The sequence below is a fragment of the Melozone crissalis genome, unplaced genomic scaffold (genome assembly GCF_028551555.1).
Source record: "Melozone crissalis strain CALT ecotype California unplaced genomic scaffold, PUWL_Pcris_2 ptg000016l_1, whole genome shotgun sequence".
Classification (NCBI taxonomy): domain Eukaryota; kingdom Metazoa; phylum Chordata; class Aves; order Passeriformes; family Passerellidae; genus Melozone; species Melozone crissalis.
In genome coordinates this window covers 36,632,698-36,648,585 of record NW_026535794.1, presented here as the reverse complement: position 1 = coordinate 36,648,585, position 15,888 = coordinate 36,632,698, and the positions used below count along the sequence as shown (strand labels likewise).

At 37.7% G+C, this 15,888-nt stretch overlaps 1 protein-coding gene across 7 annotated transcripts in view; it reads left to right on the top strand.

Annotated features, from left to right (window-relative positions):
• Positions 1–15,888, top strand: part of TBC1D5 (TBC1 domain family member 5) — a 313,714-nt gene that overhangs the window by 157,368 nt on the left and 140,458 nt on the right. For all 7 annotated transcript variants that reach the window (XM_054273245.1, XM_054273244.1, XM_054273243.1 and 4 more), the window contains one exon: positions 2,822–2,888. In XM_054273245.1, the coding sequence (XP_054129220.1) occupies positions 2,822–2,888 (67 nt within the window). The remainder of the gene's footprint in view (positions 1–2,821; positions 2,889–15,888) is intronic.

The following is a 15,888-nucleotide window of genomic DNA, read 5'->3' as shown; positions in this document are numbered from 1 at the left end:
GCAGGACAAATGGTTTTGTTGAAAGATTATAAAGTCCATGCATTTTTTGAGATAGCCTTAAAGTTCATTCTTCAGAAAGGAGGAAGATTATGTTGCTATTCTTGAAAAGACATACTTTTTCAGTATTTTAACTTAGCATTGTTTATAAGGTGGGGTTTTTTTTTCGATTTGACTAGTGTGGTAGGTGAATGCTTAGTTTAAGTATAAATGAAGTGCAGTAGTGCCTTTAGGACCCATTTTGATGTGCTGTGTCCCTGTAGCACTTGCCCAGTATCACTGTACCTGGCAATATGGCTTTAACAGAGACTGAGCATAGTTCAGTCATTTCTCTGAATGCTCAGGACCAGATGTGGAGATGGGTAATATATGAAAAAGTGTATTACTGAAAATTGTCCCAATATGGGAGACTATTTTACAAGATATGAGGGGGAAAAAATGAACAGATGGTTATTAATAACGGGAGGGTCGGCTTCTGGATGAAATATCTGGTGTTGTTAATTTAGTTAAATTTAGTAAACAAAAAGCAGATTGATTAAGTAGGATTTCCATTTTCAAAATAAATTGAGAGAGCTAATTAGTGAAATCAACTGGACTGAGTGATTTTAAACTAAGATGTAGTAGAGGTTTGGGATTTGTTTTAGACAAAGGTGCAAAAGTTAATAAAAACCCCTGCATTCCAAATTAGATGAGAAAAGGAACACTTGGAAGTTTTATGCCAAAGTGAATGATTAAGTATTTTTTAAGGAATGTCTGGAATAAGCAAAGATCCTCAAAGGAACAGAAAAGCAGCTTGATCTGCAAAGAAGGCCACGTCCTGGATATCAGAAAGTGAGGGCTTATAGTGACAATCAGCAAAATTAAGTTGAATCAGATCATAAGATGAGAATTTAAATACACAGGAAAATATTACTTGACTATGTAAAGAAGCTTGCTAAGAAAGGAAACTAGAACCATTCTGCAGTATGAATGGACAAATGATACTAAATGTAATCCAGCTCTGGTCTGAAAAGGAAAACATTTAATTTTCAGTAAAAATAGAATTTCAGGCAAAGGCCTGAAAATAAATCAATAACATAGATGGGACTTCAGTAGATATTGTAAATTAGCAGAGCTAAAAATCTGACTTACAGACTTCAAAAATATTGACAAATGCTGCTGCATGGAACAATTTTTAGTACTTTAGTTCATGGCAGATGAGTGGAAATATCATATTTTTACTTAGATTAACAGGGGAAAGGAAAGGGCTAGCAAAACACCTGCATGGGCTGACCATTATGTGTGCAGGGCTTTAAAAAAGTTTTTGAGAAAGAAACAAGAGAGAAAAGCAAAGCAAATGGCTTAACTTTTATTGCAGGTTTTTTTGTTAAATGGGCTGTCGCCAGGTAACCTGCTTTCTTTTCAAAATATACATTCAGGAAATACATTAAGTCTGTGTGGATCCCAGTAAACCATCTGATGCAGTGCCACAGGAGATGCTGTGAAATCAAAGGGATGGTGATTAGTGAAGTATAGTAATTCTAGGACAAATAGGGAAATGCAAATTTTAATGAAAGAATTCTTTTTAGTGAAACTTGGATTTGAACCAGTCTTATCCTATATTTTCATTTATTGTTTTGCCACAGAATGAGAGCTGATAGACTTTTATTAAGTAAAGTTATTGGAAGGTAATATCTGATGCCAGTGCAAATAGAGTATTCAGGCTGGTCCTTTCTGAAGAAAAGAGGACTGCAAACAGCATGACCTTGTGTGAAATGCAGTATTGCACTAGCAAGAATTTTTCGTGTAAACTGAAAACTTCTTTTCATGAATAAGATTGAGAGTAAATGTGCAGGCATGTTTGGTTAAGGATGGCTGTGAAACTGCAAGATGGAGTGGCATGAATGTCATCTGTATCAAGTAAGATTTGTTTGATAAAGAGGAAAACCACTGTCCAAATTATCAGCTCTGGACTTTTAGTATGCTTTCCACAGCTCCTGTCCCTCCTTTTCCATGTGTAAGAAGGACTGAGTTAAAGAAAATGGAGAATACGAAGCGTCACTTGGAAAAAATACTGAAAAAACTTGATTTCAGTCAGCAGAAGGGAGAACAGAGTTGTGCAGTGCTACCTGTAAATTAATTAAGGAGGCACACAGGGACATAGAAGAATTATCAAGCTAAATGACAGTGCAAGAATAAACAGTATAAAACAGGACAAGAATAAATTTGCTTTGAGAAATATTTGACTCCTGGCTTTTAGCAGTCTTTCAATAGACATAGTTATAGAAGGAAAATTTACTTGTAATGCTGGATTTCTAGCAACATCGCTGTTCCATGTATTCACCAGCCCACAGGATGTAAAATAAGATGTTTGGCAGACGTCTTAATAGGTACTTTCAGGGAAGCTTTGAACTTGTGCTGTGACAAAAAAAAAAAAAAGGTATCACAAAGTAAGCTCAGAATTTTTCACAAAAGAGATGAACTTTTACTTTTTTTTACTTAATGTTGGTAAAATTAAGCTCATCTACTTATGTGGTGTACTTCTGTAACCCTATACTAGTTAAATTGTGTTCAATAATTTGAGAGGGGCCTCAATCAAAACTTTAGTGAAAATAAGTATCAGATTTTCAGAACTTTCAGATTCCAGTTTCAATTTGGAGGCTAATTAAGATGTCTGTAAGAATTTGGAGAGGTAAAGTTGAGATTTGTCTATGTAAGTTTTAGGTGAATTTTGTGGTGACTGAAGTTACCATATATGGTAAAAGCAGTTGCAGTTGTCATCCATATTGTGTTCATATCAGAGTTTGTCTTACAACAAAAGTGTTTTCTCTTATTTTTGTATTAGGAGGATCAAATGAAAATGGAAGCACACCCTCCACCTCAGATTCAGATGGAACTTTTATTTCTTACAGGTTGGTAATTTTTTATATTTATTTTCTAATTTTAAGAAGGTTGATTATAATAAGCATAATCTATTTAATGCAAAAGAACAGGTCCTATACGTTAGGAGGATTGTGGAATCTAAACTGATACAGTGAGTAAAAGGACATGAAGTATTTAATTAAGGAATGATCTGAAAATTTGTTTTCTGGATTATTGGTTTTTTTTCAAAAGTTGTTCAAAACACTTAACTGATGAAAGTACAAGATATTTGAAAGCCTAAACATTTTAAGGTTGTTTTTTGTAGGTTTATTTTCCTCCAAAGTATTTGATAAAGTAAACTCACAGTAACTAAGCTAAATGTTGAAATATTCAATTCACCAGTGATCACCTTTCTGATCTTCTCCAAAGTAACTGGATTTTTGGACCACCTGAAATTCTATTTCCTCATTATTTCATCTCAAAAACCAAAGCCAAGATTAGTTACATTTGAGATTATTTGACGGGAAAATAATATTTCAATTTTGTTGGCAGTAAAAACCAGTCAAAGAAACTTTTTTCAGCAATGTCATTGAGATTGAATCTTGCTTGGGTACATACCAGAGGGTGTCTTGTTCTTGAAAGCTCAGAAAGCTAATCAGCAGGTGTACACTTCCATCTTTCACCCTGCAAAATACTGACTGCGACAAAAAATCTTCTTCCTTGTGACTAGTAAATTAATAGTATGATTTGTGCAAACCAGAAGGATTGCATCTGATTTTTATGCTTAAGTATGGTAAAACAAAACATGCTTACCACATGATTATTTTCGAATAATTTAGTGGACTGTGTTGGTTGGCATTTTTTTCAGTTTTGGTTTGTGCTCTGCTGGAATCTGTGCTTCAAAGAGGTGCAGTCAGGCAGGAGGAACCTGCCTGTTCACCTTGTCCTGGTTGCAGCGTGGGGCAGGCAGCGAGCTGTGCTGTGCTGGTCACGGGGAGCCTCGGGCGTGGGGTGGCAGGGAGGGACACGGTGCTGGAGAACCTGCTGTTGCAGGCTGGAGACACAGCCATTGCCAAGGAGAGCAAGGAGCAAACAGCCTGGTCTGGAGGATGTTGAAAAGAAAGACTTTTTGTAAGGACCTAGAGGGAACAGCAAAGAGTTTGCTGCGATTCAAACACCCAGAGGAAGTTTCTGGACTAAGAGCAAGGTTGGAACAAAGGGTGTGCCTGCAGAGACAAAGTGGGACTGGGGTGGGTTGATTTAGGTTTCCTTACAATTTTTTTATCCTAATAAGTCGACTCTAATGAGACCTACTTGGTGATGATGTAAAACTCTTCTAGGGTAGTTAGCAAATTCACTTTGATAAAATATGTTAGAAGATCCATTTTAGGGTTCTGCATGACTCTTGTTTCTTGTCATATTAATGTTTTCTGCATTAACATACTGTCTAAGTTGAAAAGAAGGGCTGAAAAATACCACCCAGGATAATCTTCATGTTTTTTAGTTGTGAATCATGTGTAGACAGAGAGACCACAAATGAGTCTCTCAAAAGTAGGCAAGATAGAATTTAACCATATCTACAAAAGAAAGTTGAGAGCTCTGTCTGCCATTAAAGCCAGGAAACTTATTCCTGAAAGTCATCAACTCAAGAGCACCAGCTCTTGTACCTGCCAAGTGGCAACACTTGAAGAAGCAGCCAGCTTTAGCTAGACTTTGGTTCCAGAGGGTGTGAACTGTGGAGCTGGGGTCTGAGACCTTCTTGTCACCCGTGCTCCCCTCAGGCAGTAGCACTCATCTCTTAGGGAGCTGGACCAGGGAGCTAACCCAGCCCAACCTGTTCATTCTTAGTTGGGAGAGCTTTCTGATGACTTCCTCCTGCCTAAGCTTCCCATGGTATCAGTGCCAATGCAGGGAATGCAGCTAGTGGGAGGACAGAGCTTGGTACCTTTTTCCTAAATCAGCCTAAAGCTTAGTGACTCTTTAATTCTCCACAGATTAAGTAGAGGTTAAAGCTGGTCTTTGTACCTATGTATTCCTTAGTCCAAAGTGCATATAATAAATGCGACGTTGGCTACAAGTTCCACTGAATAATACTCATATTCTGTCAAAGAGCCCAACTTAGAAAACTGAAGTTAATTAGTCTTTTAAGAAGGGTCCCGTATCTCATTGCCAAAGTATTGTTGGTATAATTAAAGGCAAAATAGTAAAAAAGATATGTATGTGTGTATGTGTATTGGGGAGGTCTGTGTGCATACATATACATAAAAGTAACTTCTGACTTTTCATAGTTGGCAAGCTATCACCATTATTTAGTGGTAGTGCTTGAGATGTGAAATGTGTATTTGTTTCTCAGTGGCAAGTAATTCCTGCGATCTAGTGAGACTGGCTGTAAATTTGATAGTTGGGTTGGATATTGTTTTGATAGTTACAGTTCTGGACTGCATGTTAAGTAAAATTGAACATTAACACCTTATGAAAGGTGCAAAGTGAATCTTAAACTATCTTTAAAGATAGTGATGGTAAATGCTTGTTATTTCTTTAAAGACACCTTAGAAATTTTGACCTGTGTTAGGATACTGTCAAGGATTATTGTTTTAGTAAGTTGGTAATTTGATAAAATTATTGACAGTCTTGTTTGCACAATGCATTTCAGTCTATCATATTTTAAAAAGACCACCTCATGAACTTTAGCCCTGAAAGAGGCAAAGGCATCTTTGAGTCATGGTAGATGTTGTACATATGCAGAAGGTTAATACATGAAAAATTGTATTGAAAATTTTTGCTGAAACAAAAGTTGCTTAATATTTTGTCGGTAATAGGCCTTTACAATTTAATTAGAAGAAGTGACTCCAAAAATATTTGAATATTAATAAGTTTTGTTATTAAAGGGCTCTTAAAAGCCTTGTTTTTACCACCATGAAAAATACACCCCAGGAGAAGTTGTTTGGTTCCCACATTTTCTGTTTTAAAGGACAATTTGACTCTATCCAGTACAAGACTCCAAGTATATGTGCTAATAAAGGATGACATATCATTATTCTTTGGTATATTTATGATGCTCCAGAACTATTTGTATGGTTTCATTTTGAATATGAAGGTGTCACCTTAGAGTTTGTGACTCTTGCTTTTGTTGATCACAAGCACAGCACAGCACAGATGTAGTGCTGCGTGTGTTCAGATTGTGAGCATTTCCCTTTAGGTCATAAAGTTTGTAAGTAATGTAAGAGAAAAGCACATGTGACTGGCATATATTTCTAAATATTCCTTGAGTTTGTGAAGGCGTCCTGTCAGGTCACAGAGAATTCTCTGTCTGGTCTTTATGCTCTGGTGGAAGTACTCTTTGTGTACTTGGGAAGAAGCTTTACTAATAAGAAATTACAATTTTTTTTTTTTTCCTAGAAGCATGTCATCAAAATTAGAAGTTCATTATTAGAAAGATTTGAACAAGGATTTAGACATATGATAACTTTCAGCTTTTAAATGTAAGAAACTTAAGGAAAATACTTCATCTCTGCTCCACTGTATTGTTTTACTGCTGTGGTTAAAGCCTTTTTTGGTTGTCCAAATGTCCTGGACTTCACCAAAAGGAAAAGGAAAATAGATGTGGCTCTTTAGTTTCAGTATCTGCAATGCAGTGCCACTGGAAAGTAGAAATACTGTCTTTCTCCTCCCTTCCCAAGGGCAGCTGACCTTCTCCTCGCCAAAGAGGTGAACCCCTTGCCAGCACATATGACTACAGACTATTACATTAATCTGTTTAGCCTCAGTACCAGCTGCTTGCATGTTTTTAATTATCTTATTAGATGGTATAACAGTGACCTATGAAATAAAATGAAGGTGAGTATTTTTTAACTTTATTTTACAGGCTATTTTTCTAAATATATTTTAATGACCTAATTATGACTTTTAGGGAGAGCCATTGATGCAGACATTCAATTTGGCTGATAGAATCTAACATCTCAAGGACACTTATTTTCTTCCAAGGTGGATTCATACATTAATACTGCTTCTAATAAATATATAGCCTAAAAAAGCTCACTTTTCATACTTGTGTATGAACTTACTTTATGATTCAGAGACCCATGACTGCTATGTTGGATAATTTCTTAATACGTCTCTGCACATATATATAAGTTTAATTCTTACCCCATGTATCAAGATAAAGTTCTTTCCTCTGTGGCTTAAATTCCATGACAAATGGCAATTGCTCAAAGCTGTGGGTTGTGTAGACAAGGTGTATTCTTTCTTCTGCTCATATTTCAAACAGGCAGAGGATCTAGTGTAAGAAAGACTTTTGTGTTCCATTTTCTCCCCCTGACTTCTTGCAGATTCTGCTTGCCAGATGTTTCCTTCCTTGATGCAGGAAGGCAATGTGGTCCTGCTGGCTGAGGCGTTTCTTGTGTGCCAGCCAGCTGCGGGCACTGAGCGTACAGAACAAAGGCAGCAAGGGGTGCAAGCTGTTCCCCCTTGGTTCTTCCCTCTTCCCAAAGTGGTGCTCAAACTTTGCCCTTTGGCTTTTGCTGGCAGTTGAGCCAGAAGTGGCTACATAGCCTCTGTCCTTACATTTTAAACATACTGTGAAGATGTGTGCAACTTACATACCTCCACCTTAAGGAAAACTGTCTTACTCTATTAGGAAGCAGCCCTTTTCCATCTACACAAGCCTGTCTAGTCTTGTTCATACACAGACAATGGTACTTTATTGTTTTAATTTTAATCCACTCCTGTGCAATTACGGTTTTATTTTTCCTGATTTTGTTCATGTCCACACATTATCAAGAGATGTAAAGAACAAGCTTGTTTCTATGGGCTTTTCTATTACTTTGAAATAGGAAAAATTAGATGCAGAAGGCAATGCAGTAAAATTGTCACTGCCACTCCACTCCACGGTGCAAGGAGAATTCACAGCACTTGCATCCTTTCTCTCTTTCTGCAAGGAAGCAGTAAAACTGGCATCCATGTTTATTTTGTTTTATCCTAAACCATTTGCTAGATGCTGTTCCAGTCGATTCCATTTATGTGTAAAGAGGCCTTTTCAGTGTGAGTTAATTTTGTCTGGGAGCATGTAAATTCTCTCCTTGATTCTTCTGAAAGATCATGTTCACAATGTGCTAAGAATCTTTCTCTGGATGTGCTAGTCTGTACCAGTACTCTCATTTGTCAGTGTTTGTGATTCTGTTAGGAATTCCATCTTGCAAATCTCCTTTTTCCAGCAAGAGAAAGTGACTGTTTGCACTGATCACAGGTTTCCTCCAACAGGTTCTTTTTACTCCAAATCCTGGAAGATTACTTTTACACCTATGAAAAGCTTAGAAGATTTCTGGTTTTCTCTGAATTCTTTAAAATGGCATTATTTTTTTTTTCCTTTTAAGGAGACTTACTTACATTATTTCCATCTCTTTCTTTTCAAATTTGTATTATTTACTTCTTCTTTCCTAGTTGATCCTTGCTGCATTCCTTGCCTGGTGTTCTAAGGAATTGGGGAATGATATCATAAGACAAGGAAGAATAAATTGTGATTAAGGAACTGAAAACCTATATTCAGTATACTTTTTCTAAGGTACAAACATTTCAACACATGTATTTTGGATTTTTTTTAACGTTTCCAGTGAAAATTATATTATTTTCTAAAGGCGTAGAAATAGTAATATGGACTTGCTTTCTGGTTTAATGCAATGTAATAGGGAAAAACAAATTTAAGACATTTGCTTAAAGCTTGAGATGGTTTTGACAGAGAATCAGAAAGGAAGGATCGAGTTACCAACATCTTTTATTGGTAGAATGCTTTTTTTATGGATTGGCTGCAAGAAGGAAAGACTTACATTGTGAAGAGAGACCATGGAAGAGAGAATGGTAAAGTCCATCGAAAGCAAGTGAAAATTTTGGTTCAGTCGTGATTTATTCTGTTGTACTTGAAAATCAGCATATATACCACTGACACCACAATCAACTGATGCCATATTTTCCCTTACTAATGCTTAAAGTGGCTTTCATTATGAATTACTTTTTTACTCTCAATAACCTTCAGACTTTCATGGCAATTGGGGGATGTCACTGGGGACATTTTTAAGAAGGCTAAGAAGGAGGATGTAGGGAAATGGATCAGTTAGCCACACTCTGTACTCAGGAGAAGTAGGAAGTAAATGTTCTTCGTGTACATGCAAAGAATTTCAAAGATATTGGGGGATTTAAACTAGAAAGCTTTGACTCTGCAACTGGCAAACTCAGTTACAATACAAAAATAAAAATAATTGAATATAATATCAACATTTTGTCTCACCATTCTGTAAATGTATGCAGAAAGTAATGAGTAGAGGAAAATGTGCTGGTGAATTTTAGACTTCAAAATGGCTGTAACAAGAATTCTTCTATAAAAGCTGAACTGGTAAAGGGTTGGAAATTATGTGCTTTCCAAAGGCCAAACTTGGCTCTTTGGCTGAGAACCACCAAGGCAAAGTGGACAATTTGGAATATGGAGAAGGATATCTTGGGTTCTGCGTCAGACCTAGTGCTATGAGGAAGGGTGCTGGCAGAGCATCCTGCTGCCAGTGCAGCCTTATTTCAGTTCCCTAAACTGTGCTGCACACACACTGGTAGCTTAAAGAGCATAGCTAACTAATAACTTTATTTGCTGGAATGTTTGCCTTAAGAAAGTGATTTTACCTTTCTTCTCACAAACCTTTTTAACTGTATGTCAGCCAAAAGCAGATGAAACCTGAACTGTTTAGAAAAATCTGCCCTTTGAATGTTCAGCCTCCCAGCAACACAGCCATGCATATTCACACTTACATGGCTGTTAGCTCTGCCACGTATCCTGAGGCAGGACTTTGAGAAACAGAGGAAAATACGTGTATTTTCCAAACAGACTGATAAGCCTTCACATTAAAGCTGTCAAATGGATTTTCAGGGTAGCAAATAGAAATCTGTGTGTTTCAGAAATATTTTTTTAGGAACTCTACTTCTTATTACTTGATACTACCTTTCAATTTTTTCCTCTGTTTTTATAGAATTAACTGTCTTTATTGCATTCCTGAAAGTTGCCTCACCTTTTTCTCAACTGTTGATTTTACAACATAATAAATAATACAAACTATGCATGTTTCTTGGATTTATGCAGTATGTTTGAAGGGAATGGTTGCCTCTATTTAAATACTTACATATGGATACTTGATGTTCCTCTCAATAGAGATCTCATGTTGCAAAACATATGACACAATAATTTGAGAGCTGGTTTTCTTTCTGATGGCCTGTTCAGTAGCCTGTTGCCTCATTGATGCCCCTGAGGAGCCCAGTTTGGATCTCAACATTTTAAAAAGCAGATTTTGAAGATGAAGACTAGTATAAAAATGTGAAATGGGCTTTTCTAGAAGCACACATGCCATTGTTTTAAGATGATTTTGTCAATACTAGCAGCGCTGCTCAAGAATTTTCTTTGTATCTCTCTGAGGTTATCTATTTTATCTTTTAATATTGGTTTAGAGGATGGAATAAGCTTGAGATTTAGATTGAAATCCTAAATATGTATGCAAATGTTTCAGTAGTATAGCAGTATTCTTCCATAGACTGAGAGTATTCTTTGTTATCTGAATGTTTTTATAAATATCAAATTGGTCTTGTTTCTGCAAGAACTCAAAAAAAAGGTATTTCAAAATTTGGCATGAAATATTTTAAAAAGGCACGAGACAAAATAATGATGCACACTATCTGATGACCCAGTAGGTACTGGTTTCTTTGTTAACTGCAGTTTCACTTGAACATGAATTATGGACAGTAATATTTACCTGGTAGATCTGAGCCCCTGCAGTCACAGAACTGAAACTTTTGCCTTTTCTCAGTGGCATAGACTGTAGTTCCATGTGGTTCTTCACATTTTTGTGTTTTTCTGGGTTTTAGTGTCTTCCACAGAGTTTTGGTGTTGTCTGAACATGATGGTACAAAAATACTTCTAACACTAGTTTTAGAATTTGGCAGGATCTGCATTCATGCATTTCCCCAGCTTTATCCTCTAAATCAGTAAATGCAGAAGCATCAGTTATTGCTGTCTGTGCTAAACTAGTCTCCCTCAATTGTATTTCTTCTTCTTCTGAACAGAGTATGTATTTTGTAAGGAGCCTTAATGGGCTACCATTGCATTTTTCTGCATATCTATACTTGATGTTGGTTTTACCATTATGCTGGAGATGGAAATTTAGCGGCAGAGCCAGAGGCAGATGTTCTGCTTCTGCCTGTCAGTGGAGGAGTCTTTGTTACCTCTCCCCAACATGCACAAGCTCAGTGTTGCCTCAGTAAAGCTCTTGGAACTATTTGAATTTATTTCCTAGGCATATTGGTAGATTATTGTTGTCGTGCATTCTGAAAGAGTTTATAGTTGCTCATTCCTCAATAGCTGAGCAATAGTGGAATTCCAGTGTCTTTTAGTAAGATGTTAGACCTTAGAGATTTACATACCTTTTCAAGAATGCTATTTATGTGCATGTAGAATTTTACTTAGAGTTTCTGGAGTAAAGTCCTGCTTGTTGTGATCTCTACTAACAGTCAACTGAAAGGAACATTTCTGTTCCAAACTTCAGGCTTCTGTATCTGAAAATCTGATGCTTGTAATTGCCTTAACAAGAATCATATCCACAAATCATATCCTCTTGAAAAGAAAGAAAAATAGACTTCTGTATATGATTTGCTCAGAGGTCAACCTCATTTCTTATAAGAAAGAGAGTGTGTGTCTTAGAGCAGACCCCAGTATACAATTCTTTGGCAGAGAGATTTAAACTGTTGTGGTTATGACATAAGTGCATGTTTCAAAAGTTGGAAAGGAGCAGATGAGAACTATGAACAATTCCTGCAGAATTAATCCCTTCATTGATTTGCCTGCTTTTTCTTTCATACATATTGAGCACTTTTCCTGCTTTGAAGTAATGCAACTGTCCCTAATTCATGCCAGTAGATATTTTACATTGGACAGCAGAGATAACACATATGAAATTAAGTCTCTTAAAGAACTATTATTCCAACAATTTCTTTCTCATTCAGGTCTGTGTTGGTTTGGCATGGCCTGGTTATTGGTAGCAGGGGGCCACAAAGGTGGCTTCTGTGAGAAACTGCTGGAAGCTTCCACCATGCCCAGCAGAGCCAAGCCCTGATGGCTCTGAAGATGTACATGCTGCTGGCCAAGGCTGGGCCAGTTACACGTGTTGCTAAGGCCTCTGTGACAACATATTTAAAATGAAGATCAAAGTGGAGCATGCACTGTCTTTCTTATAGTCAGAGAAGAGAAGGAGGTGAGAACATGTAAGAGAAAACAACATGGAGACACCAAGGTTAGTGGAAAAGGAAGGGCAGGAGGTGCTCCAGGCTCCAGAGTTGAGATTCCTCTGCAGGCTGTGGTAAAGACCATGGTGAAGCAGCCATGCCCCTGCAGCCCGTGGGGATCCACGGGGGATGCAGATATCCACCCACAGCCCATGGGGGAGTGCCCACACCAGAGCAGGTGGATTCCTGGAAGAGTCTGGGATCCAGTTGGAGACCAGGTGGAGGGAGAGAGCCTGTTTCCAGGCTGGAGCAGCCTGTCCTTGGAGGACTGCAGCCCATGGAAAGAGTGACCCATGTTGCAGCAGTTCTGGGAGGACTCTGTTTCCATGGCAGGGACTCGTGTTTGCAGCAGGTGCAGTTTGGCTGCTGCTCGTGAGCATGGACCCACACCAGAGAAGTTCACAGGAAACTGTCTCCCGTGGGAGGGATCCCATGGCCTCACAGGGGAAGGGCTCCTCTCCCTGAGCAGCAGGAGAAAACCTTGGATGACAAACTGAACAAGCCCCCATGCCTTGTCCCCTGTGCTGTTGGTGCAAAGGAGTGAGGGGTTGGGAGGAAAAAAGGTGTTTTAAGGGCTTCTTTTACTTCTCATTATCCTCTTCTGACTCTGTTAGTAGTAAATTCACTTTGCAACTTTGACGCTGTTTTGCTCTTGAAGTGTTTTCTCCTGGTCCTTATCTCAACTCAACTCAATTTTTTTCTCTCCTCTCCCTAGCTGTGGCACAGGAGATTGAGGGAGCAGCTTGGGTGGGTGCCTGGCCTTGGGCCAGTGTCAAACCATGACAAGGGCTTATATTATATGTATTTATTATTACTAAGAAGACTTTACAATATGCCCAATAGTACATTAGACAGGATACTCAAATAAGAATCTAAAATGAAAATATTTACAAAATAATCAGAAAACATTAACATTGACATTTGCCTTTAATTGTACACTCTACAGGTGGTATAACACAGGATCATGCATTTCATTTTCTAGTTTGATTAAAAGTAAATGCATGTGCTTATTCATAGTTTAGGTGGTTCCTGTTAGCTCTTGAAATCTTTCCCTGCAGTGAAGCAAATGGAATATGGTAGACATGAGTTCCAATCTTAATTGCTCATTTCATGTTGACCGGTGGGTTTTCTGCAATCCTGGGTTAACAAGGCTCTTAGATATTATTTTACATAGTAGGGCTATATAATTTTAAATGTTATCTTTTTAGAATTGATTGCTTGTTCATATTAAACAGTGTTATCACTACTAAAAGTCTCTAGAATTGTAAAGCTTAGATTATTAGTCTTCATTCGAAATACTTGAGACATGAATTAGGGAATGCTGTTCAGAAAGGATTTTAAATATCATTCAGCTCTACTAAAACTGAGGCAGATCTCAGCTTCCAAGTAATTTCTTTTTCAGTTGCTTATAACTTTTTTTTGTGATCCTAGCAGCCAAGAGGGAATGCAGAGGAGATACAATCTTGCCAAATTTCTTTTGGCGGTTTTAAAAGTAATTTGGTTCAAAACGTGTTTGGAATCGCATTACTTTTTTTTTTTTTAAGGCATAATATCTGCACTAATACTATTTCAGAAGTGTTGAAATTACTTTCTTACTGTGTAGCAATCACTTCCAGCAGCTGGTGAGAAAAATAACCTGAAGAGTTTCTTTCCTTTCTGTTCTTTCTTTTCACAGTTGCACTGGTTGAAACCTTTTGCTAACTCAGCTGACACACTGGCATTTTCAAAGACATTGTGGGAATGTCATCCACTTGCAGAACAATGTGAATCGCTTCAGAGTCTGACCTGTTGTGTGCACAGGGGAATGTGGCACTCTTGAAACATAGCTACCTTAGGGAGGTGGCTTGGCAGGAGTTATAATGGCCAATGATGCTACAGAATTTACAATGGCAAATGAAGAATATTATACGTGGTAAAAACAGAAGGGTTATTTAGATAGCCATAATATACTGTAGTTACTGAAATATACGTGGCTGTGAAAGAAAGGCCCAGCTTTTCCTCAAGCTGTGTCTGCTGTATACCATACGTTGTATTTAAAGGAGGCAGAATCGTGGTAAACAATCGTAGGCAGCTCCCTGCAGAAGGTGAGGATGTGTGGGAGACAAGGAGACAAAAATGACCAGATAGTCTTTCTGACTTGGAGACTGGGGGATGTGAGAGGAATGGAGGAAGCTGCTCCACACCATTGGAATGACTTGCTGCTCTTTTGGTCACCTGGGCATATTGGCACGTGGGAGAAGCTGAAGGCAGCCCTAAACTCTGCAGTCTAACACTGCTGTAGGCATCTTTGCTCTTATCTAGAACGCCTTTGGTTTTCAAAGTAATTAATAATGAACACCCAGAAGTAAACACTTTTTTTTTTTTTTAAGACTATGGTCCTAGCTGAAAGGTTGTGCATTCACAAACACCACCAAACTTCAGGTCTCAGCATGAATCATGAGCTTGCTCCTGTCATAAAGGAAGACAACCATGATTTCCTGGCTTGCTGAGTCCATTCCTCTACAGTTCTCGGCAGCTATATCTTATAATTCTGTTTTAAAAAAACTCGCTCTCTCAACTCAGCTTAAAAGGCTGAAAACCATCTAACTTCATCTTGCATATATTTAGGGCAATTTGCAAAACCAGAGTTTGCTGGTATTTAGTATAACCCACTCTGTGACCCTCCTTAGCAGAGTAAATGTGGTGAGATCTTAGCCTGGAGTCATAATAGTAGTTTCCCTCTTCCTGGTTTCATTTGGTCTCCCAGGGAGAAGTAATAGTCTCCCATGTGACAGGGGGAGGAGGAGATGTTCACCTTAAGGACATGCATTGAAAATAAATCTGAAACACATTTCCTTGCACATAACACAGCTCCTTACCTTGAAATTGCCCTTTGTATTTTAAAGTGGCTGCAGAAAGTCTGCGAGCAAGTCGTGGGCTACTAAGACTATCAGATGGCTTCAGCTGTTCTTGAGATTCATTTCAGTAGAAGTTGCAGGAAATATAGGTTTAATTCTTTTATTCAAACTCAGTAGATGGTTTGGGACAATTAATTTCCAATTGTTTCCCAGTAGAGCAGATTTACTTGTATATTAATGAGGCACAGGTGTTAGGCCCCTGGTGCCTGCATGCCTGGGAGGCATATTTAGGTTGTTTATCTAGTCAGCCATAGGTACTGCAAGGTACTCAAGCTTGCCTTTAACAGTTTATACAGTGAGGCTTTTTAATTTTTTGATGTTTTTTTAAATTTCCTAGCACCTGTTAAAATTTTAAAACTGATCATGTAGAAAGAAGTAGGAGTGATTTCAATAGTAAATAGCACTAAATGTTAAAGAAAGTCATCTTCTATGATGCTTAACTGCCCAGCTTGACATTAAGAAGAAAAGAAGGTTCATTTAAGCAAATACGTCATGTGAAGAGCTAATACAGTCAACAGTGTACTTTTCTGTTGCATATTTTTGGAATAGGTACTTCTTTGTCTACAGCTGAAACATGAATGTGCTTATATTAATATTCATTTTTCTTGTTTATTCACTGAACTGCAGTACCAACATTTTAGAGGAAATGGAATAGCCTCCATAGACATTATGAATTTCAGTAGCTGGCATAATTATAGCGATCTACATATTCATTAAATCCAAAGAAGAAATGTGTCCAAAAAAACAGCCATGCGTTTAGAAGTGGTACACAACTAAATATATACATTTTAAAAAGTTGCTTTCCTCTGCTTATCCAAAATTGTATAGTGTCATATAGTCCTTAAAT